Source organism: Sinohyriopsis cumingii, chromosome 14, assembly GCF_028554795.1.
Source record: "Sinohyriopsis cumingii isolate HCF-2022 chromosome 14, ASM2855479v2, whole genome shotgun sequence".
Lineage (NCBI taxonomy): Eukaryota > Metazoa > Mollusca > Bivalvia > Unionida > Unionidae > Sinohyriopsis > Sinohyriopsis cumingii.
Window position 1 is genome coordinate 18,716,961 of NC_142974.1, and position 26,721 is coordinate 18,743,681.

General features: G+C 38.9%; 1 protein-coding gene across 4 annotated transcripts in view; it reads right to left on the reverse strand.

The window, feature by feature from the left end:
• Positions 1-477: 477 nt before the first annotated feature.
• LOC149783358 (uncharacterized) overlaps positions 478-26,721 on the reverse strand; it is a 35,511-nt gene continuing 9,267 nt past the window's right edge. For 2 of the 4 annotated variants that reach the window (XM_089931560.1, XM_089931561.1), the window contains 2 exons: positions 6,172-6,885; positions 478-2,681 (listed from right to left, as the gene is read on the reverse strand). In XM_089931560.1, the coding sequence (XP_089787686.1) occupies positions 1,834-2,681; positions 6,172-6,885 (1,562 nt within the window). In that variant the 3' untranslated portion in view covers positions 478-1,833. Of the gene's footprint in view, positions 2,682-6,171; positions 6,886-12,841; positions 13,122-15,137; positions 15,274-26,721 lie in introns of those variants that run through there. The other 2 variants (XM_089931562.1, XM_089931563.1) reach the window with 2 other exon arrangements.

The window sequence follows — 26,721 nt, forward strand, 5'->3', positions numbered from 1 at the left end:
GTAAGAAAAAAACATGCTGACACTTGGAATATCTTAATCTCTTAGAATGTAGATATGTAGCTTATGCCTATAAAGTCGTAAAAAAACTTTAAAAATAGCATTCAACGCAAATTAACAAAGTATATTGCACGATATTATAGGTAGCTAAACAGCAACATATTTACAATTAACCACATCAACATCGACCCTTATGATTTTAAAAAAGCAAATCTTTCATTTTAAAATAAAGATCTGAAAATTCAATTTAGACAATGGACGGTAATAACAAATCGGGTACAACTAAAATGGTATTCGGTGTATGGTAATTGTTCAGGAAGCAAGTTTAAAAGTCAAAGTTGCTTTCAGAGGTCAACGCTTACTCTGGCTTTTCCAGATGAATGACTCCTTAAAACAGATTTACATGTACCTACATTCGGAGTTTTGTAGATGAAAACAAATTAAAAAATACACCAAAATCTCAACAACACAAACACCACGACATGCAAATACATTTAATAACTGAATGTGGGACAAATAAACTACAGTAAATAGAAATATGCAAATCAACAAATGTAAACATGAAGACACAAACCAGAAGAAGAAAAAAAAAACAGAAATATAAATGACACAAACATATACCAGAAACTAACATAATATCTATCATATGTATGGACACAATATGTACAAATACATACTAGGGAAAAACAACTTGTACTAGTTATGCACATATATAAAACAGTTGTGTATATGTGTATGGATACAGCTGTAGAACTAAACATGTACAGGTACACATATATAAAACAGTTGTGTATATGTGTATGGATACAGCTGTAGAACTAAACATGTACAGGTACACATATATAAAACAGTTGTGTATATGTGTATGGATACAGCTGTAGAACTAAACATGTACAGGTACACATGTATAAAATAGTTGTGTATATGTGTATGGATACAGCTGTAGAACTAAACATGTACAGGTACACATGTATAAAATAGTTGTGTATATGTGTATGGATACAGCTGTAGAACTAAACATGTACAGGTACACATATATAAAACAGTTGTGTATATGTGTATGGATACAGCTGTAGAACTAAACATGTACAGGTACACATATATAAAACAGTTGTGTATATGTGTATGGATACAGCTGTAGAACTAAACATGTACAGGTACACATGCATAAGATCTATTACAATACGTATCAATGCATAATGTATAAAAGAACAAGATGTATGGGCACTTGATTAGTCGCGTGAGATGAGGAAGAAATAGAATATCTGGTATTTCGCTCCAACAGGGAGAAACGGTGGTGCTTTTTGCCAAGCATCCCTCACATTCACATGTAACAAACGTTCCACCACTAATGTGTGGTGATTGGTTCCATGTGCATAAAAGGTCGACATAAACTAACTCAAATATTTAAGCAAAAATGAAAGGCAAAATATTGATATTGCAAAGTCTCCTACCAGCTGTTGTATAAGCGATGAATGATTTTTCTTACATGGAATACGTTAGTATGGAAACCAATTCCTGGTCTCACGTTTACACAGAGATTTTACACTCCAAACACAACCGGCGCTGGCTAAATATCTTATACGTCGGCCAAGTTTCTCTCAACAAAATTCCGTGGCGCCTCACATTTCTTATACTGTCACACGACATTAGAATGGTCTTAAAACGTTCGATCTGATATTGATAAAGCAATCATCTGCAATTGTTAGGGATCAAAATATACCGCACTAAGATCATGGAACATTGACCTTTGATTAGTATAAAGCGATTTTCAGTGGATACATTAACGTATAAACCATCAATTTTAACAGACAGTATATTACTCGCCATCGTATATTATGTTGGTACATGCCCCTCCGTCGCAAACTTCCTTAGTCGTTTTGCTTCAAGCACTGAAAATCCAAACGATGTTATCAACATATCTTCTTCCAAGTCCATCAGCAAGGCTCCGTCTATCATTTCGTCAGCAAAATGGGATACATACTTTCCTAGGCGAAGTTTTTCTGTCATCCAGACTCCAAGTTCATTCACTTTCATTTGCTTCACATTGATTTGCTTGGCTGTAAATGTTTGGCCTAGCTGTTGTAACTGCGATGGTTCGTTCTGTAAGTGTCTGCCATACGATACATTCGACACGAACTGAGTAGACTGTATAGGGTTGGATTTAGGATTTGCCTTCGTACTCTTTTCTGATGGTATCTTTATATCAGAATCTATGACAATAGTGGAAACGGTGCTATCTTTATCAACCGCTGACTCTTTCACCGTGTCCCAAGGCAAGTCTTTCTTAGCTTTGTGTGTCTTGTTGTAATCATCCTGTGCAAGTAGCTTCGTTTCGAGGCTTACTATTAAGGGTTTAGCGCTCACAGGTGGCTTTTTCGTTGCCGGCAAAACTAATTGGATCTTACCAGTTTTCTGCGTCACTGTTTGTTTACTATTTTCTTTTGTCTCATTTTGTTTGTTCTTTGTTCCATCCCTGCCTGAAGGATTCATCGGACTTTGCACCATATGCTCGCGCAAATAATGAATGTCATTGCCTGCAGTCATGGTAGGAAACGTATGGCTTTTTGTCATACCCTTCTCCAAGTTTGTGGGCTTCTGCAGTGAAATATTTTCATATATAAGACTGTTGTCATCATGTACAATTTCTCTGTTTCCGCCACTGGACTGGAAGTATGTGATTTCTGTCAGTAAGAAATGAAAAGGATTATGTGGCAAGCTGACAAGCGAAAAAATACAAGTAGAATATATTTTAAGAACGATTGTCATGTACATATCTCGAAAAAGGTCTTCTGTCTCAGAGTGAAGCATAAATAAAACATTATCATCCCATCAACCGATATTTATGAAAATGTCAAATAGTTTATTTACTACATACGTTTTATAACCCTTGGAAAACATAATAACCGAAAGTAACATTAAAAATCCGACATATTTGTCTGATACAGTAGAAGGAACATATAGGCTCCTTGTGGACAATGTCTTGGATCATTTTGATCCAAAATACTTGGCACCGAATATTCATAGCATGCGTTTTAAGACTTAATTGCATAAATATTGCAAATAACATTTGCACCTCTCAAATGAGTACCTATGCTTTTTTTGAAGCTAAAAAGGCACCGAATGTGTTTCATCAGGCACGCCCTTCCTAATAATTAATCCTGAATAGTAGCTGAGATCTTATGCTATTCTACACACAAAATGAACCGTATACTATTCTACACACTAAACGAACCGTATGCTATTCTACACACAAAACAAACCGTATGCTGTCCTACACACAAAACAAACCGTATGCTATTCTACACACAAAATGAACCGTATGCTATTCTACACACAAAATGAACCGTCTGCTTTTCTACACACAAAATGAACCGTATGCTATTCTACACAGAAAACGAACCGTATGCTATTCTACACACAAAATGAACCGTATGCTATTCTACACACAAAATGATCCGTATGCTATTCTACACACAAACTGAACCGTATGCTTGTTGTTGTTATAGGGTTTAACGCCATGTTTCAGCACACGATAGGCTGTACATGGCGGCCAGTATTAATGGTGGAGGAAGAACCTGGGAAATCCCCGGATATAACCACCAACCTTCGAGAAGCTACTGGCAAGCTTTCTCACATACCCACATTGACCGAATCCGAGACTCGAACCTACGCAGACAGAGGTGAGGTGGCAGTGGTCCGTAACGGAGAGCGCTTTAGACCACTCGGGGCCCCTGAACCGTATGCAATTCTACAAACAAACAAAATGAACCGTATGCTATTCTACAAACAAAATGAACTGTATGCTTCTCTACAAATACAATGAACCGTATGCTATTCTACACACAAAATGAACCGTATGCTATTCTACAAACACAATGAACCGTATGCTATTATACACACAAAATGAACCATATGCTATTCTACACATAATATGAACCATATGCTATTCTACACACAAAATGAACCGTATGCTATTATACACACAAAATGAACCGTATGATATTCTACAAACAAAATGAACCTTATGCTATTCTACAAACAAAATTAACCGTATGCTATTCTACACACAAAATGAACCGTATGCTACTCTACAAACCAAATGAACCGTATGCTATTCTACACACAAAATGAACCGTATGATATTCTACAAACAAAATGAACCTTATGCTATTCTACAAACAAAATTAACCGTACGCTATTATACACACAAAATGAACCGTATGCGATTTTATTAAATGCTCATTTTTTCCCCGTTAACTTTACATTGTCAGAATCGTTCAATATTCCCCGATACTGAACGCGCGCGACAATACACATATAGCATTCACCTGAATAAAGGAACTACTTTCTATTGTAAACAAACAATGACGCAGATGCCAGCACTTTTGATTTGTAAACAAATCATATACACTCGCGTAAGAGGCTCTTTACGTTGCGGTTGTTTAAATTTGTTTCAGAATGAACTAAAACACGTTTCGTGGACTGCAAAAAACCCAGCTGTTTTGGCACATTCCGCGTTCATACTATGTTACGGATTTAGGCTAGCTACATTATATAAAAGACGGAAGGTCAGGTCCTTACAAATAACATACAAGTGACAAGTCATATACTGTCTTCTTTATCTGGTGATAAGAATGGCAAAATAAAATGTACTTACAGTTTTACATCCTGAATTTCCTCAAAATGATTTTTCTTAATTCTGCAAATCCGAATTACATGAGCCATGTCATAGGTTTTCAATCTGGATTACACATTTCGAATTGTGCTGTAATTTCGATGGTAAGTACAATTGCATCCTCCTTACTGCACTCAAACGGAAATAAGCATTAAATTCCATAGCGTCTTTTTGATAACTGCAATTGAAAGACTTCATAGTTTTCCTACGTTATGATTTCAAACATTCAATGACAGAAACAGAAACACATTTGCAGACGTAAACACGCTTCACCCGCGCCACTTCAATCCGATGTATTTCATGTATAATTTGCACAGATAAATTTAGCCCAAAATTACAAACTTTCGTCGAATCGAAACAAAATACCAAAATATATTCATTCCAGATCAAATGGAAAAGTTGTTGCAATGCGCATTCATTCACAATATGACTGCAAATTTAAATTTTAACTAGACACCCCATTTTCTTTCGAAAGTTATGTCAAGCGCGCGACTAAGTTCAAATTTAGTTGGGCGGAGTTATGTGCGCATTAATAATGATGTCATTGTGTAGTGACAAATGTGCGCTTGTGTATTTAGTTTCGAATACGGCATTCATTCATGTACGTTGTTTCTTGTAGTGTATTTTGTTTATATAATTAAACCTTAGGTAGAAAAAAAAATGAGCTTATAATAAAAAGGTTACTGCATTTGTATGAGAAAATATGAACTCGTTTTGTCGGAAGGATATACTGCCCTCACAAGTTCGTGCAGTATTCCATCCCAAAACTCGTTCATATTTTTCCATACAACTGCAATAACCTGTAAATACACACAAAATGAACCATACGATATTCTACACACAATATGAACCGTATGCTATTTTACACACAAAATGAACTGTATTCTATTCTACAAACAAAATGAACCATATGCTATTATACACACAAAATGAACCGTATGCGATTATACACACAATATGAACCGTATGCTATTCTGCACACAATTTGAACCGTATGCTATTCTACACACAAAATAAACCATATGCTATTCTACAAAATAAAATGAACCGTATGCTTACAATCCAGTGTCATCATGGGCATGGTTTCCAAAGGCATAACCAACACATACGCTTACTTTGCCAGAAAACTTGTCATTTCTTATATTACATGTTTTAGTCTGACCCCACGTTGCTGGGACATCTTTAAACATTTATAAAAGAGACTAAATAAAGCTTTGATAGCCTTTAATATAAAGCGCTCTCCGTTACGGATCACTGCCATCGCACCTCTGTCTGCGTCGGTTCGAGTCTAGGATTCGACCAATGTGGGTATGCGAGAAAGCTTGCCAGTAGCTTCTCGTGGGTCGGTGGTTCTTCCCGGGGTTTTCCCGGGTTCTTTCTCCACCATTAATACTGGCCGCCATACATAGCCTGTCTTGTGCTGAAAAATGGCGTTAAACCCCAAAACAACAAAACAACAACAACAACAAATATAATATTATTTTCGGAACATTTACCTTTCCTCTGCACGGCTCCGCATTGGGATTTCTCATTGCCCTTAGAGGCAGCAACTTGATGGGAGGGGTTATTTGCCGTGGACACTACTACCTTTCCACCTTTCATCACATTCTCATAATTTTTTGATGCAGAGTCTGCATTTCTGTTATTTCTATCGACATCTGGTTGTCTGCAAATTGAGAGACGTTGTTTAACAAGAGTTGGTGTGCCAGCAACTGTTTTAGACGGCATTCGATGTTCATTTTTAAGTCCATATGAACCTACCAAAAGAGCATCCGCTTCAGCATGCTGATTTGAGTGCGGGGGCTTTGTTAGAGGTTTTGTGCTCGTTTCAGGCCTTCTTATTATTTTCAATCCGTTCTCAGTACGTTCGGTTACTTCGGCTACAAACCCTTTGTTGTACATATTAGGTTGCTTTGGAGACGTCACGTCTTGTCGTCGATTGATTTGTTGCTCGGAATTTTGCAAATCAGCTTTGTCAGCAGAATTTTGTCCACCATTGCTCATCTGATGCTGACCTCCTACTGGCAATGTTTCATACACACAACTTTCGTCAGCCTTGTTAGTCTCGGATGGAGAAGGATGGGTGTTTCTACTTATTTCTGTGGTCTTGGGGAGCATTAAGGGTTTGAAATTTTCATACTCAGGGCGGTAGACTTTTATCTTACTGGCAACTTCTCTGCTCTTCATATTTGATTTAAGGCTCGAAATTTCTAACAACGAGACAAAAATATAGCATTTACTCAATAGGTAAATACAAAATCAAAAGTCATATGCATTCTATAAAGGAACATTTCTTCCCAAATAAACATTTTCTATACCAAACGATGGCAAATATCAGTGGCAGATGATATGTAGGGCTGTGATTCATTCACTTAAAAATATCAAAGAGCGGTTTCAACTTTTGGAACTTACAATATTTTTTTGACATGCCGATAACTCTACGAACATTCTTTACATTTCTAATAGCGAGTTGCAAAAAATATACGCGCATATATATATATATATATATATATATATATATATATATATATATATATATATATATATGTTGTTTAACCAAAGACTTCCTTTGCTTTTGCGAATCATCAACAGGGCTAGGCTGCTGAAGGGCTTCCATGTTTAGTAACAATATAATCTTGTAAATCATATTATTTAAAATCCCGGGGGTGGGGGCAAAACCAATCTAGAAAGGCTACTTCATAAAACTAACAGATTGCAAGTGGCGTTCATAAGGTGAAATAATTTTCTATTTATATTCTCATGACTGTATGGATGAAGACAATACTAAGAGTCCAATTGCGGTCGGATATCTGCGGATTTGCACTTTGTCAAAATGTTTAGTCTTTTTAGAACATATTTATCAACATCTAGAAATTTTTACGTATTCTCAGCATCAGGTAATCTTCAGAATCCGAGCAAAGTCTTATCTGTACAAATAAGCATTAGGATAGTACTAACTTAGCTATAAACAGCACGATTAGGTCTACGGTTATATTATATCAATGCCATGAAGTCATGTGACAGAGGATCGAATAACACTATGGAACGCCTACTTAGCAGAGTCAACCCATAATGCAAAGCCCTAAATCTTATACTGTTAGAGATGTGCACGTTGGCTTAAATTCAATTAAGCTTGCTGAATACGCATTGTATTTGACTTTATTGATTTAGATCAATATATTCACCATCAAAATATTGTGCAGAAGTTTTTATAAAGTTTCATTATAGCTTTTTTAGATCATTTTCGTCCAATCATTTTTCTAATTAAAACAGCCAAAGATACATCTGATTCCTTCATTATAACTTAATAATAATTCAGTATACATTTTTCCAAGATATCGATTATATAAAGATACATTCCAAGTTTAATAAACTAATCGGTTCCGAAATACGGGCTCTAGACCCTACTAAAAGGCACGGCCAATCACACCACAGATCGCCGTATTTGGACATATTGATAAATACACCAACCCTTAGCGAGAATATGTAGATAACTATAGAAGAAAAAAAAGCTTACTACAATGTTTGTAATCGGTTCACAGATGAACAAGAAAGTGAATGAACAACTAGATGTGTAGTTAATGACAAACATGCTGCCACTGCTCCGAAGAAAACCAAACAAAGTTTAGATGACCAAGCCAAAACAATAGCAAATTATTACTAGCAGAAACACACAGATAAGTCAAACAAACACGAAGATACGTCACACAGAATCACACAACCCTGAATTTGAACAGCTCATACTCGCTTTATTTTACTAGATTAGCCGTAAGCACAATCCTGATTTCTAGCAACTTGGAATTATTGATTTCTAGCAACAACGTGTTCTATTTTAGAGAACAAGCATCTGGAAACATACGGAAATAATCCCGCAGTAACAAATGTCATGGACAGTTATTTATAAATAACCTTGGTTCATCAGAAACTTAGACCTTTTGAGTATGTTTTCAATGCCATGCATGAGCAATTACAATCCGTACTTGACAACTGTAACAGGGAACAACACTGCACTCTTAACAATATTAATTTGTAAAGGCACTAAGGCCTGATGTATACACACAAACTATCCGTCTTTCTATCTCTCTCTCTCTCTCTTCTCTTCTCTTTGTGGAGAAAATGGGGTTCCTTTATTAAAAGGGGCTTCTATTAGAATATATATATATATATATATATATATATATATATATATATATATATATATATATATATATATATATATATATATATATATCTGTGTGTGTGTGTGTGTGATTAGGATTTTTAACGTAGCTTTTAAAACAATTCAGTTATATCGCTACGATGTATGCAGTGTGGCAGTTTATAGTGATGTCTAGCACTGGGGCATCATGCCGCAGGCCTGTAGCATGCTGTCCCACCCAGTCAGATTATCCTGACACGAGGCCGACCAGTCCTAACACTAAACTCTTAGGGGGTGCTCACCAGTTATTATGTACTTTTGAGAGAATGCCATATGTAAGGTGAAGTTGTTTGCATTTAAAACATGCACAATGGAGAGAATGTTGGCATACCTCTATGCTACATTAATGCAATGTCGATGATATTTCTTTGGATATTCTACTTTTGGAAATTGTACAAGATCTAAGCACACTGCTAACTAAAAGGACTGCTCCCTTGTGCTAAAAAGCGGCCTGAATTAGTCTAAAGTACACTATCCATAGCAGCTATTAAAATAGGGAAAATGAATTTTGCCAGACTATGCCATACCAGCTTCTGAAAGTGCAATGAATTAATTTTACCAAATATATAAAATATAAAAAAAAATGTTATCGGCTCTTTTTTCACAATTTACCTCTGAAGTTCATAAAGTTAAAATAACCAAGTGGAGCTAGCACTTTTTTTGAAAAGATTCACATCTGGAGTAAGGCCAAGCTGTATACTCTATAACCCATATTAAACCCATAAATAATACAACAAAATAAAGGGAATTAAAGGTTGTTTGAATTATACCTATGCTATACAAGGTCTTTTTAAATAGCCAGTATAACCAGTGAGGAAAGCCGGAGAAATTCTTTTTCTTTAAAATTCTAAATGCAAAATACGAAAATGTAGAGCGCCACTTTAATGCTGAGCGCTTAGCGAGGCAGCTGTTAGTACCATTTGTGTAAGATTTTGGTATGACTCGGCGGGGGTTCGAACCGACGATCTCCCGTTTCCGAGGCGGACGCGCTAACAATTAGGCCACCGGAACGGTCCAGGCATATATATATATATATATATATATATATATATATATATATATATATATATATATATATATATATATATATATATATATATATATATATATATATATATATATATATATATATATATTACAATACCTCCTACCAGTATCACATATTACAACTGCTTCTTATTGAAATGTATGAAAGCAATATACAGCCTTAGTTTAATACAATGTTGTGTCGTTGCTATGACAAATTTTGTGAAATATATAATTTAACATGTTTCAACGAGTTTACTTCTTGTCAGCTTCTTTGTCATCCAATCAGATCAATGAAGGTTGATCCTTTTGTGGAGCATTTCAGTTTCTCTGACAAACTGCATGCTGGATCCAGTGCATTTGAAAGGTATGTAATTCGCCATATGATTGTATTCCTTATATATTTATATTTATGTATTAATGAATCTGTTTTTGTCACACTATTCACCTTCCTATAAACAGTGCACCTACGGAACGTTTTATCTGGTTTTGGAATAAGTATGCATGGTAAACGCCGTTAATTTTTACTGGGCTTTATAAAATCATTCTTCAGCAAATACTGAATTTCTTTTTTCAAGTAGTCCTGTTTGAGAGGGTTCATCATGTATAAGTGTTGTTTCACAGGTTTGGAATTTACAATTTCAGCGTGATGGAAACTTGTGTTCGTTCTTGTAGGAATATCTGGAAATAAGTGCACATATTCAACTAATAACTGTGTAAGTTCATCTCTTTCTTGTCCAGCTCTTCCATAATTTCAGCCAAATCAGTTTCATGGGCCAGACCAAGTATGTCCTGTCTGTAAGACTTTGGAACTGTAATTTGATAGATCACTAACCAATCATTATTAGCATGTTCCTCGGGAGGTCTCCATTTTCTCATAAGAATTCCATTTCAAATGAAATAACAGACAAGAACGTCAGTGGCTTCAGTTTTACTAATGGCTCTTTGAAACAAACAGGTGATCTCTGGATCTTTTTCTTGTTCGACAACAAGTGATTGTCGTTTGTCACCCTGATTACATGTGTCAGCTAAATGAATACTTTTCTGATCAACATCGTTCTCAAAGCTTTCGTGCCATAGCTCTGGTATCTTCACAAGCTGGGAATAAATCAGGGAATTATATTTCAATGGGGATCTACTTTCTGATCCAAACAAGGCTTGTCAGTTACAAATGGATTAACCACTACCTTGTCTCCAGCTACGGTCGTTGCCTAGTAATAAACGAATGCCCTCAACGGGTAAAACAGACACTGTGCCGACTGTCACTGGTCCTGAGACTAAGTCTGATGACAAATTTACACAATGGAGAAGAGCATTAACAAATCCTCACTTTACTCCCTGAATAAGAACACTCTCATTAGAAGAAGACTTCTCCGAAAAAGGCAAAGTACCTGACAATGAAAGACCTTGAGAAGCTCCTGTGTCCCTTGAAAGGGATAGGACTGGCCGAATCACCCAAAAGTGATGTAGAACCCGTCGATATGAATGGTTCATAATTTTCCATAATAAAATCAGACTGGGGTTTTATTAGACCCAACAAATGTATTGCTTTCAATGCATGACCTAGACCATGACCTCTTAGAAATAAGAGCATTTGGAATAGGTATGTCTTGATTTTGATGCCTATTTTTCAATTTATAGCAATCAGAAATAACGTGTCCTTTCTTCTTGCAATAGGTACACTTAGGAAGAGACTATGCTCTTTGGCCAAGCTTTTCTGAAGCTTGATTTTTAAACATTGTGCAGTTTGAGATTTAGAAGGGCTTGTATTAGGCTGGTATACTTTTCTGCCTGAAGACTGCTGCGTGGAAGTCTTGTTTACAAAAGAAATGTTCTGAGCTAAAACATACTCATCAGCAGCACGAACAGCATTTTCCAAGGTTTCAACCTTATGCTCATCGAGATAAATCCTAATGTGACTTTGGACACATTTCTTGAACTCTTCAACTAATATGAGTTGTCGGAGACTTTCGTAATCTTTACTGACCTTTCTAGAAGAGCACCACCTATCAAATTGTCGTGCTTTATCCCATGCAAATTCGGCATATGTCTGGTCAGCTTATTTTTTATAGTTTCTGAATTTTTGCCGATAAGCCTCAGGGACTAACTCATAACCCATCATAGTCATTAACTATATCATAGCACTCTGATCTAGTGACAGTGAAATATACATATCACGAACTCTACCAGTGAGTACACGTTGCAATAACAAAGTCCAAAACTCTCTTGACCAATTCAAACTCTCATCAATCTTTTCAAAATAAGGACAATATATGTCTACTTCTTCTTCCAGAAAAGGCGGTTCAAACTTGATATTTCTTAAAATATCAAAAGTAGGAGTGATTTCCCTTTGCCAGCTCTAATTCTTTTAACCGAAGTTGGTTCTTAAAACCGTAAGTTCTTATTTGACATTCCTTTTCATCCTTCTCTGACTATAAAGGCATTTGCTCTATTTTAACTGCATTTGTCGTTCTCTCTCCTCACTCTCTTTCTGCCACTCCATTCGTCTTACTTCCATCTCTTTCTGAAACTGCATTCGTCTTACTTCCATCTCTCGTTCCATTTGTATATTTTCGATCTCAAACTGAATCTCTATTATATCTAATTCGAACTTTTTTAGCTGTACTTCCATTTTTAAAATTTCCAACCACTCCTGAGTAAAATTCAAAACCATTCTCTACTCTTGATGAGAATTTAGAAAAAGCTTGCCGATTTCACTAAAGATTTATAAAACATCGGGAACTGAATTTCAAAAAACAGAGTTTTCTGAAAATTTTCTGCAAAAATTCAAAATCGAAGGACGAGGCCCCAATTCTTATGTTACGAGTTTAGGCTTTAATAAACAGTAACAAAAAGAATGTGTGAAAACAACAAGCTTTGAAAATTTAACAAATAAGTTATTTCCTGAAAAAATGCTGTAAAAATAAAAATTAAGAACTTACGGTTTTAAGAACCAAATCCAAAACTAATCCAGGAATATTCCACGAATTAAATGTTAGAAATCCAAGTTCAAGTCCCGACGAAAAAATCCAAAATGGAAGGCGATGACGTATACAGTAGTCAGTATAGAGCTGATGTGTACAGACCGTCTTGAGCCACAGAAAATAATATTCCGGTGTTTGAATTCCGAATATAATTTAAATAAATATCTTTGTCCAAGAATTCTGCATGAGCACTCAACTATTTCCAGGAAAAAGAAAGATCCTTTAGCCTCCAAATAACCTGAATAAAAATTAAATATAACTCCAAACTGATCACAAAAACACACTTTCCAGTGTGAAAACTCAACTAAGAAATATCTGTATAGACATCGGTATAAAACCTGACTACTGTGCAATTTCGGAAAACCTAGAATTGCGAAATAGAGGATGTTTACATACAAAAAATCACATACTCCTAGTATGGCCTTAATAAAAACCTATCATTTTACTCCGAGAATAAAATAAAAATAAACCGGTTTGTTTTTTATACTTGTTTTTCTTGTCTCGGTGATTTCTGAATCAAGGTCGAGAACCAAGGCAGAAATAGAAACAGTGTTCCTATTTATGAAAAGATAAAGGTCAAACTGACGTTTCTGGAACATATCAAATTTCTAGTAAACAAACTTACGATACATTGACATGTAATGAAATTTTTTTAAAAAATATTAAAAACTTACAAGCACACTATTAAATTAAATCAAATATAAATTAAATCAATTATACATAACATAAGATTGAAAGGAATGTTCCCTTTTGTATGTTTTGAATAACAAATTTAAATTAAGATAGTTATGTATATCATATTGTTTACTATACATATCAGTAGCAATATGGGTTCCAGATATTTTCACCAGTTTCTGCAGAAAAGGAATACTTTTTACACTCTTTTTGCTGTGACTTGTATAGCCCGGTGCAATGTGTTAAGTTCATGGAAGGATTCTGTTTAGTCTGTATTAGGAGTAAGTCGTCCAGAATAACTTTTTAAGCATAATTTTCTGTCACTTTGTGAGTGATAATCTCCACTAAAGTCATCTACACTGCACTCAACTCAAGTACTTGTTTAATGGGCTCACTTATAATATTAGGCTTCAACAATAAAACTACTCATCACATTTTTAGCCTACATTTTAGTGCTTTTATTTCAAAGTCATGCGGATTATTAGTGTCTAATTTTACTATAAGAAAAGTAGTTGGTGTTCATTTAACGATCACGATTTGGTAAATTGGTTCAGATAATCGACTCCATTCCCCTATGAAACAATTGATCAACAAATAAATTTTAATAAAATTTTCAATCTTCACGCACACCCACCCACCCACACTCACCCACACGTACACACATATATATATATTGGTAATGATAGCAGCCATACTTAGTTTAAACCGAAATCCTCTTAATACGGATTTTTAACGTAGCTTTAATAATGTTTCAGTCATAACGCTACGTTGTCTGCAGTGTGCCAGTTTATAGTGATATCTAGCGCTGGGGCATCATCCCGCAAACATGTAGCACGATGTCCCACCCAGTCGCATTTTGCTGACACCAGGCCGATCAGACCTAACACCAGTCTCTTAACGCTGAGCGCCAAGCGAGGCAGCTGTTAGTACCAATTTTTAAAGTCTTTGGTATGACTCGTCTGGGGTTCGATCCCGCGACCTACCGCATCCGAGGTGAACGCTCTAACCACTGGGCCACCGGAGCGGTACGAAATCCTCTCCAAATACTTGAACATCATCACTGGCAAGAACAAGTTTGGCCAAATGAAGATTTTATCATCTTGAAATAAAGCTGCATGCGTGTTAAGCATCATAGAAACTCATTAAGATCTTTATATAAATTTATAGATACAGCTAAAAATTTAAAGGTATATTCTCTAGAATTTCCTATCAAGGTTGTCCAATCATGGACCATGTGCCAGCTTCATTACAATTATCAAAATTTCTCCTCAAATTGAGGTTATAGATCGAGTTTTTTTATCATAATAATCAGTACGTTTATTAGACGTAGATTTAGAGGATAGAGTGAAGGATGAACATTCATATTTTGGTTTATAATTGATCACATTTAAATATTTTAAAGTTCAAGGAACAGTGAAGGAAAGCCTCAGATTTTGAGGAAATCCTCGAATTTCTCTCAGACATATTGACGTATCAGTCACTAAACCTCCACCTTTCTTTGCTACTAAGAGAAACCTCCATATGATAAATAGAACCAAACTAATGCATGACATCCAAGCAAATCTAGCAACTTGCTTACCTCCTACAGCAGAACAACTCGATATCTGCCTGCGTTCATTGCTTGACTAACATGCCCCAGCAACCAAGTGAAGAGTATCAATTTAAAAGTGTTCCCCGTGGTATAGCAGTTTTACGTACCAGATTCGCACTGCTAGAAGAGAAAGCCATAATTCTGAGAGGCTTTGGCTTTCCACCAGAGGCACTATTCATAAGGAAATTTATAAAGCCGCTAAGAAGAACGTCACAGACATAATTCATGCAGCGAAATCAGCCCACTACAGTACTAAGATAACGGAAAGTTCCAGCTGCAAGGAGCTCTTCGAGATTACTAACAAGCTAATGTCACGGAACAAATGTACACCACTTCCAACTACCTTCTCTCCAGTTGACCTTCCGGGCCTGTTTTCAAATTTCTTCCGTGACAAAGTACAAACCATTAGAGATATACTTGACAACACAATTTCAACTGACTCTTCGTCACCATAGAGATGCGATACAGAATTTCAGCGGCAACCGTAAGCAGCATTTTTAACCGGTCTCTATGAATTTAGTACGTACAATCGTGATGAAGAGTGCACCAGAGTCATGTGAACTTGATCCAATTCCAACATCACTGCTGCTTGAGTGCTTAGATCCAGTATTGCCTTCACTAACTGATGTTATTAATACCTCTCTCATCAGGGGAATTCCCATCATTTTTCAAAACTGCCATTGTAAAGCCTCTGCTGAAGAAACCATCAATTGACCATAACGATTTAAAAAAAACTACCGCCTAGTTTATAATCTCCCATTCATTTAAATATCTTAGAAAAAGTTGTTCTATCCCAACTTGTATCTCATCTGAATTCATCCAGTCTATTTAACAATGAAAAGTCTGCCGATTGCCATTGCAACGGTACTGAAACTACTCTTCTGGAAATAGTTAATGGCCTTCTGTCCGCTTTCGATAGCGAACAGATTACAGTCCTCATCCTCCTTGGTTTGTCTACAGCATTTGACACAATATACCATGATATATTACTTACTGTCTCCAGCATGTATTTGGCATTCATGATACAGCCTTACTGTGATTCAAGTCCTACAGGACACAAATTGTGTCTGCAAATGGAATACACTCAAGCCCAGTTGATCTGCGTTGTGGTGTTCCACAGGGTGAGTTCTTGGACCTGTTGTCTTCATTCTATACACGCAGCCGATCTCAAGTGTCATAGATCATCATCCAGTGTCACCAGTTGTACGCTAATGACACCCAAATATACAAATCTAGCCACCCAGCTGAAGTTGATACTACCATCCAAGGTGTAGAGAGGTGCATTTCTAATGTGAAATCATGGATGATATGTAACAAGCTGAAGATGAATGATGATAAAACTGAAGCCAGTCTGATCACAACATAACGGCTTTCTCATTCACATCGTTTACCTCAAACAATAAATATCAGCAACACCAACATTAAATGCACGTAGTCAGTACGACAACTAGGTGTTATTCTCAACAGTACTCTCACATTGCACCAAGATGTCATGAACATATACAAGGCTAGTAGTTAAGTGGGATACTATAGGGACAATGGGACTTAGCATTAAAAAGACCCCTGGGACAATATAGGGACAATGGAAATTTAACATGGAGAAAAATCGTGGGTCACTTTAGGGACAATGGGAATTTAACATAGAGTTTAGGACTGTCTAGGGACAATGGGAATTTAACATGGGAATAGAGTTTGGGTTTGTCTAGGGACAAGGGGAATTTAATATGGGATTTTTTTTAAAAAAGTTTTTTTTAAATTTAAATTTAAATTTAAATTTAGAAAAGGGGTAGGCAATGGAAAGGCTATCTCTTTTCGAGAAATATGGTTGGCCCTGAAAAGGGCCTTTGGGTTTTTTCTTCTTTTAACTTCTTAACTTTTTCCACCATCCTCTTATTTTGTCCATCATTCCTTTCTTCTTTTTCTTTTCTGTTTCTGGTATCCAGTCCGGGTGACCCATGGCTCGGAACTTGGCCTGTATTTTCATCCAGTTGTTATTCAGTTGGTCGAATTCTAATTTCTTCTTCTTATTCTGTTCTTCCTTTCTTTCTTTAGTCCACCTTTCCTTTATGTTTTCTACTTCTTGGGTCATCACTTGTTTCATTATTTCTTCTCCTTTTTTCAACCTGTTCAGTCCCCTCTTCATATATGACAACTCCGTCCAATACACTATATGTTCTAGGAAGCACCGGACTTGGATGACATAATCCAGTGCTTCCTTCAAACTCCCCACTCTTACATAAGGTGGGTCAATAAATCCTCTTGATTTGTTGACTTCATCTTCTATCATTCCTTCTATTATATGTCTGGCGGCCTTTATACGTTCGACTTGACTGGTTACCAAGTGTTCTTTATCTTCATACTCCCATTCCTTTTGTATCCTTTCTATAGCATATTCTGCATCTATTATCCAGAAATAGATATGCCTCAATTGATTAAATAAATCAGTCACTTGCGTCATCTTGTCTAGATTATTCTTTGTAGAATGGTTTGAACGACGAATACTGTGGGGTCTTATACGAAAAGCGCGGACGTGAAGGAAAACATCCCCCACTTTTTCATTTCATATAATAAAACCCAAACTATACTCTCCACATACGCTAAGAAACAATAAACAAATCCATAATCTACTATCCACACAATCGTACGTGAGCGGGTACAAACACAAACACACAAACACAAACACATACGCTAAGAAACAATAAACAAATCCATAATCTACTATCCACACAATCGTACGTGAGCGGGTACAAACACAAACACACAAACACAAACACATACGCTAAGAAACAATAAACAAATCCATAATCTACTATCCACACAATCGTACGTGAGCGGGTACAAACACAAACACACAAACACAAACACATACGCTAAGAAACAATAAACAAATCCATAATCTACTATCCACACAATCGTACGTGAGCGAGTACAAAAACAAACACACAAACACAAACACATACGCTAAGAAACAATAAACAAATCCATAATCTACTATCCACACAATCGTACGTGAGCGGGTACAAACACAAACACACAAACACAAACACACAAACACATACCCTCACACTATCTTAAAAAAGAGTTAGTGTTTATATTCACACTACTCTACCTACACATTGGCAAATTGATGGTTATTTCTTTTCTAGAGTATTGGGTAGCCCTGAAAAGGGCTGTTTTTTTGGAACTTCATGGACACCTGGTTAATGGTGGCACCTTCCAGGCCTGGCGCCACATACACATCTTATCCCCCAGTTACTTTTTACTTTTTTGGGGGAGAGAGCAGAGGCAGGATATGTCGCTTCAGAATCCCAATTTTCGCTCTCTGGGATTCTGAAATTTATTCTTCTTCTCTTCTTTTCCTTCTCCTCCTCCTCCTCTTCTTTGTTTCTTCTCTCCTCCTCTTTGTATCTTCTTTCCTCTTCTTCTTTATATCTTCTCTCCTCCTCTTCTTTTTTTCTTCTTTCCTCCTCCTCTCTTATCCTTCCCTCCTCCACAATGGCTTCCGCGGCCAGTTCATTCAACAGGCGCCTGGCATATTCCAGATGCACATGAAGTTCCAACAGTTTAGACAGTCTCGTGTTCATTTTTGGTGTTGATCAATCAACAAGGGTAGCTAGACTGCCCAGCGAGTTTCAATTTATAGTGAAAGCGCGGACGTGAAGGAAAACATCCCCCTAAAAAAACATAAAATTGATGTTACCTACATCATGACCAAAAACAACAACGCGCGGACCTAAAAGAAACACTCACTCACTTTTTTATGCTACCCATCACTATTTTAAAAATTTTTATAAATCACTTCATTAGACTATCCACATACTCAAAGCAATCCAATCTAACTCCAAATATACACCTCAAACACCAAAAAAACATGATTTTAATCTACTATTCATACCAACTTACTTAAGCACTTACTAACACACAAACACATACCCTCACATTTTTTAAAAAAGAGTTAGTGTTTATTTTCACACTACTCTACCTACACACATTGGCAAATCGATCGTTATTTCTTTTCTAGAGTATTGGGGTAGCCCTGAAAAGGGCTGTTTTTTTGTTTGCTATGGCATTCTTTTTTAGTTTCTAAGAATGCGATGTCCTCTGAGGATAGACTTTCTGGCGATAGGTCTGCTTCTTCGGAAAGAAAAGAAGAACTCTTTGGTGTCGATACGGCAATCGACAAAGCCTCTGTCAGGTTCAGGTTGCTGCTGCTGCTGCTCTTGTTGTTGTTGTTGCTGCTGTCTCTGAAGTCTGTACTTCTCTGTCCATTCTTCTTTTTCCCTGTTCATTTCTTCTCTGAAGAGCTCTTCTATCAGGTCTTCAGTGATTTTTAACATTCTCACATTCTCTATTTCTTCTGGCTTCGGTATCAGACTGTGTCTGACCCTATGCAAATTCACGTAGGCTTCGTTGAGTTTAGCTAGTTTGGAGCACATCTTCTTAGGAGGATGAGTCGACAATGGATGGTTAGACTGGAAACAACCCGGTTCTTAAAGTTAAAGCGCGGACGTGAAGGAAAACATCCCCCACACGGTTTTTGAGTCGCAACGTTTAGTGAGTGTCATGAGAGGGATAGTAAGAAATGAAAGAGCATCAATCCAACATTCTTATAGCTAAACAAAAGACAAAGGCATTTTTTTTCAAAACACAACATTTTTTATTCAAAAATCACTTAACACTAAACAACAACTCTAACATTTTTAACAATAATCCAACAATATAACATCAAACAATATTTTTCAAAACACAACATTTTTTTATTCAAAAATCACTTAACACTAAACAACAAGAACTCTAACATTTTTTAACAATAATCCAACACTAAAAGTTTCTCCACTAGGTAAAGAGGGATAACAGTCTTCCATGGTTTCTAGTAATCTAGGATGACTTTTCTCAAACTGTTGATTTCTATGGTATTATCGAATTCTGCATACAGGATGACCTTCACCGTTTCATCAGGGTCTCGGTCTTTAAACTGAATTTCCACACGAATCTGGCCGGATTTTATAGGGTGGAAATGTCCCTCGTCGCTGCCTTGGTCTGGAGTGAAATCGAAAGCCCACAAAGCGTAGCCTCCTGCATAATCCTCGTACGTAATACCGTGACTGGTATTGGTTCCTAACTGTCCGGTGGCTTCGTACAGGGACAAGTACGATCTCAAGTAATTCTTCTTGGTAAAGTCAGGTTCGAAAGGTCGGGTACACAAGGTCTTGCCATCGCGATTGACTTCGATTTTGGACACGCCAAAGTGTTGAAAGTAGAAAGGATTTTTTTCGGCAGCTCCGTTGAAGGCTGTATTCTCGACGATACCAACGATCAAACGTTTGGGTAACTGTCCTTGGAACAGATGATCTTCGATCATGGATCGCTGTCCCTTGGGAATGGTGAAGGTTTTCACTTACACGCGTCGTATGGGATACTTGGCGGTCGTTCTACTCAACGTCTGACTGATGTCGTTTCCCACTTTAGGTAACACTTCCACACGGCGTACGTAGAGTCTGGCTTCTAGGATTTTGGTTTTGTAACCGTCACTATCAGCCACCAAATGGAAAGCGGCACTGCTACGATTCAGTCTCAGGCGGACATCCACCCCGTTCAGCAAATACTTTTCTTGCAACCACATGTCCAAATGCAAACGATCCATCAGTTCTAAACTTGTGTCGGCTCCCGTGATTCTCTTTCTTCGTTCTAGAAATCCATCATTGTTGTCTTTCTTTTCATCAGTTTCCAATATTTCAAACTTGGTAGGTTCGTCAGCTTCCCATACCACACAGGCATTGAGATGAGTGTTCTTGGCATCTATTCCGTACGTCAAGAGATTTTCCAGGTAGGCACGATAAGGGTAAGTATCCATGCTGCTACTGACCAGTTTGTTATTCAAGTACAAGTCCACTGAGCTGAACAAGGAATGCATGAAATTGTTGACGGGAGCTACTGCTTCATCGTCTATAGCACCTCCAGTCTTATCTAGAATTTTGACTTTCAGGTACAAGTAACTGCTATTCAGATCGATGTAATCTTCGGGCTGTCCTTTGATTTCAAACTCGATGGGAGCGGAATCGGTCAGTGAGGAGACGGGGTGAAATTCCACCCACTGGGATTCTTGCATGGTCATCATGGTAGGGGGCATGGCAAACAGATCCAGTTCCGTCTTGGAACAAGCGCAAGATTCTCGGTGCATCATTTTTTTGTCTCTTTTCTCAATAATCGAAAACGTCTAAGTCTCGAACGGTTCTTCTTTTCTTGGCCTTTCTCGCTTGAAGTCTGGTGAAAGGGTGTTTTCTTCGTCGTCTCTTTCTGCCTTGTCCTTGCTGAATGCCTGACTCGGTAGCGTGCAGGGCATTTATAGGTGTTTCTCGTTGGCCTAAAATGTCTTTGCCCGTTTGCAGCAAGACATTTTTGCCTGCCCTCATGAAGGCTTCTTTAGGGTTTTGTTTGTCGATGATGACATTTTGGAGAAATTCTTTGCCTTGCGTCAGTGCCGCATCTTTCAAGGCGTGCAATCCGCGTGTCACCATCGGTTTCAACACCGGGGCCACCGAACGAAAGGCCGATTTTAACATGTCTCCTAAACCGTGTCCTCGCTGTCGAGCAACCCCTCGGTACACTGGATACATGACTTACTTACGAGTCGTGAGAGAACCGTTTTCGAAAATGGAGTTTCACCGTGACTTTTCCTTTGGTGAATGGAATATTTTGTCCCAGATCTCCTTTTATAGCAATGTTGACCGTGTCCAAATACGACTTACTGACAGGCAAATAGTGAGGATGGACAAATTCGCGGTGGACGTGGTAAGTGTTTCCACCTTCCTCGTCAGCGTTCGTGGCAGAATCCACTTTGAAAGGAATGACACGCAGTAACGGTACGGAGGTGTGTCCCACTACGTTGTACTCCACCACATCGGAATACACGAACATCAAATTCAGTCCTTGGTTCAGTTCTACCGGGGCAAGAAATAACTTGCTAAAAGACTCGTTGTCGTAAACAATGGGTAATTCGTTTTTCTTGAGCATGGCCTTTCTCATGTCCATGTCTCCGCCCAACATGTCAAACAATTCAGGACAAAATAAAATGGACACGATTTTACTTCGTTCAAATTTCATCAAGAAGCGACGAGCTGCTTTGTGGTACTCCATGGTGACATTTTTGTTGACATGCTCCAAAGCTTTCAGAAACACGACATTAAACCTGGAGGTTATGGTGCTGACCAAATGTTGACCACTAAAATAATAGCCTGGGGGAATGAACAAGTGATAGGTGGTGTACTTTTGTGTACGGGTTTTCTTGTCATATTTGACATTGCTATCCATCCACTGTTGCATTTGCTCGTCATGAACTTCCACATCAAAAAAATTTTGATTGGGAAGGACATTGAGGACTTGGGTCGGGTGAATCATTTCTACTAAAGCCACTTCCCAATGGGCTTCGTGATCTAAGGGGATGGCCTGAGGTAATTTGGCCGTGTAACAGCACAACGTGTTCTTGGGAAACACCTCCATGGAACTGTCACTGGGTAAAGTTAAGTAAAATTGGTTTTGGTGACTCATAATTCCAGAGTTCTGTGGCTGTCCGAGGGGTTACTGGACGTCAGAGGTGTGTCTCCGTCTAAAATGGGGTTCTGGTTGTGATTGAAGTGGTGACTGGCACTGGCACTGGACACAAGGTTCCCGGGGTTCCCGTTCGAGGTGAATTTCAGGGAGGGATTAGGAAGCAGGTAACCGATGCAACTGCTCAATAAAATGGTCCACAATTGTTTGTCTCCTTGTTGCAAACTCAAATTGGCAATGGCTGCCCCGATGACACAATACACCACGAAGATTTGGCAGAAAAAGACGATTTGCGTTTTAGGCACACGTTCTCCACACCACACCCACAAGGGTTGTTTTTGTAAATCTTGCACAGAAGAACTAGGGGAAGGAGGCGTGGTCGACGTAGCTGCGTCTGCTGTGTGAAAAGGCATGATGGTCACTTCTTTTTATAGTCGATGACTTGCGAAGCGTCGATCCAAGAATCAAAACTGGGCGGATATCCTTTCCAACGTACTTTGACTTCTTTGACACGTCTTTTGCCCACTTTACGGGTTCTGCGTTCGAGAATGCTTTCGATGTCGTACACGTCGTCTTCTTTTTTGGTCACACGTTGTAACTCGGGCAAATAAAACGTTCCTTTGAGCACTTCTCCGTTCATGTCTTCCAATTTATAGACGGCAGGATGACGGCCATGCACTCGTCCAGTGACGCGAAACAATTCGGTCGTCCAGTTAGGTAAGTAACCTTTGTCGAAAGTGCGTTTGGTTTTGCCAATGCGCACCCAATCTCCTACGGCCAACTCTCCACTTTTCTTGGGGACAGCCCTCGTCGGGGACGTACCAAACAGGCGTTCAAACACCAACACTTCGTTCTCGGGAGTCACGTCTTGCGGGGCACGTCCGATGCTTCGATGGTAAGATTGGTTGTACGCTTGCACCAGGTGTGGTAAGATGTCGATGTACTTCAGAGTGTGGTGATGCGTAAAATATTTTCACATGCGTTCTTTCAAAGTGCGTTGAAAACGTTCCACGATGCTGGCTTTGGTTTCGGGATTCTCGGTGGTAAAAAAATGAATGTCACGTTTCTTTAATTCTTTTTGGAAAGCTTGGTTCAGAAATTCGGTACCTTTGTCCGTTTGCCATCGAAGAGGGTGACGACCGCTTTGTTTCAACACTCGTTGCAGGGCTCGCACTAACTCGCTGCTCGATTTGGAAGTCAAGGGCACGACCCAGGCAAATTTGGAAAAGACGTCGATGACACAAAACAAATATTTGTAACCACGATTGTAGCTGGCCAAATGAGAGACATCGGCTAAATCGGCTTGCCATTGATGATCGATGACTTCCACTCGGGTGCGACTTCTGGCAAACTTGCGTCGAATGGGTTTGTGTAAAGTGTAGGTAGCTTGTTCTTGTAACCATCGTTGCACTTGAGGTAAACGGAGACTTTTCAGTCGAGTTTTGGCAGCACGATACAATTTTTGAACTCCTGCGTAACCTGCAGGATGCGAGGGATCGTAGTAAATGCTGGCTAAGACTTTTTCCATTTTTTTGTGTTGGTTGGTGTGTTAATAAGACACCCACTCTTGGAGGATGCTACTCTTTTTCTCTTGGGGTATTTTCTTGGATTGCAATGCTTTGCGTGTGCGGCCAGCAATAGGCGTCGAAGAGGAGAAGGATGTCTGAGCGGGGGATATCGGTTCTTGTTTCACTTCTGTCTTCACTTCTGTCTTCACTTTCTTTTTCTCTTGTGAGGAAGAAGGGGTGGCCATCATCTTTTTAATCCATCCAATTCTGGAGGTAGGTGGTGTTGTTAACTTGCGTACTTTTTCTGGTGGAGTTTGAAACCCTTCCTCTTCTTCTCCTTTTTCTGTCTTGGTCACGGGTACTGGTGGTACTGGTACTGGTACTGGTACTGGTGATGGTGCTGGACTTTTCATCAAGGTCTTAAAATCTTTCAGAGTGGGTAGAGCTGTTTCGTCTAAAGCTTTCTGGTGAAAGAGTTGCAGTCGTTGCAAGAGTTGACCGTACTTTTGCGATTTTTCTGTTTCGGACAAATCTTGGCGATCCATCAAGGACTGCAATTCGTGTTGTAACTGGGACATCTCGCTCAAATGGGGATTGGGAGGTAAATGCGGGGTGCGTTGTTCTTGCCACCGATGGTATTCCATCCATCGTTTGTAAGGCACTAAAGCTAGTTTTCGTCCTTCCATGGGGTTGTCAGGGGTCGATTCTGAGATCTTGGGACTTCCGAAGGCCTTTTTATCTTGCTCCCACCAGTCCTCCCAACATGGTTCCCAAGACTCCTTTCAGTATGGGGCCTAACAAGAGAGGTAAAATACCTCCACGTTGCACTAACATCTTCTTTTCTTGACGAATGGGAATTTTCTTTCGAACCATTTGGCGAAGAACGTGACGATGTTTGCTTAAGCATTGTTTCTGGTGTTTGGACAAAGGGATCGTGTCTTTCAAAACGTTCAAACAACATTCGCACACGGTATCGATGACCTCTTTGGAGGCCGTTTGAATGAGTTTTTTTCGTAGGGGTGGAGAAGCTTTGGACAGGACAGATAACATGTCCCCATGTTTGGCTAAACGTGGTGGCAGTCCTTTCCTTTTCTTTCCTTGGGGTTTTCTGGAGGGTGACATCTTTGAGTCTTCAGGAGCACCGAAAAAACACTGATACCCGACTTGGTCACAGGCCTTTTTTATACTGGAACGCGTCGCCACTGATTGTCTTTACGTCGTATCAGTTTGAGGACAGGCATGACACGTCGTGCAGGGGTACGCAACGGACTAAATCGAGCCAGTTCTTGCTTGGACAAATCCAGTAAACTTTGTAACATGCCCGATCTTTCTTGAACTTTGATTTTGGGAGAAGGTACTTTGTGAGCAGCAGCCACTGCCACTAAATTGGAAGGTCCTGCCACTGGGGAAGTTCTTTTGGGGGTCATCAACGGAGAAGTTCTTGGTGTGATCAACGTCTCCAAGTACTCTTCAGTTCTGGGTGTCATTAACGGAGAAGTGGACAAACGTGAAGCTGCCGGAGACGCAGTCACCGCCGTGGCAGGTCGTGGTTTGCGAGTGTAAGGTTGCGTCCTGGCCGAAGTGCCTCTCTTGCGACTAGTTTTCTGTGGACTTTTCTCTTTCTGGGGGCTTCTTTTCTTTTTCCGGGGTGGTGTCTGGTCAGAGGAGGGTCCTGCCACTGGAGAAGTTCTCCTTGGGGACCTGGTCTTTTTCTTCTTGGGGCTTCCTTGGACTTTTGTCTTGGGTATAACTTTGGGGGCATTAGGATCCCATCTTAAGAGTGAGCGAATGATGACCCCTCCTAGAGTACCGCTTCCTCCAGGTTTCAAAATGATTTGTTTTTTGGTTTGAGTGTCGATGCGGGGATCGGCCAGTTGGACCAAAGCGACTTTGTTTCGATCGAAAAAGCGTTTGGTTTGATGAGGAATCTGAATGATTCCTTGGAGTAATTGACGTGCCGTCACCGTGAACCATCGTAAGACTTCTTTGAGATTAGCTTCTAAGACACGAGCTCGTGTTTGTGGATCTTTTTCTCGACTGATGCCATACAAGGCACGAATCAATTTGACGGGAAGATGCGACTGAAGGGACGTCATGTTCGCACTGAGAGTGAGACAGACGAAAAAGGGTCTGAGGTTTTTATAGATTTTTTTATGGGGAGTGAAATGAAGTCGAGGACGGAGACGTGTACAGGACAGGCCCTCCGTCTTGGCACCAGTGGTGAAACAAGTGGGTACGAAATCGCAAATCTTCGGGAGTCGTAGGTTTCAAATCGACGAGTAAATAGGCGTGTGGAGTTTGAGTGGCATCGTCGTACGCCTGAGTCAGCCAAGGCGTTCCTAACTGTTTGGCTAAGACTTGCACTTGCGATTTATCTCGAGGGCTTTTAAACAAGACCACGTAATGCGCATTGAGACTGATGGTGCGATGGGCTTTACTTTGTTGAAACAAATTTTGGGTGATGTAAACGACACTGGCATTACGGTGATGCCCTTTGCGCGTAAACCACAGTTTAA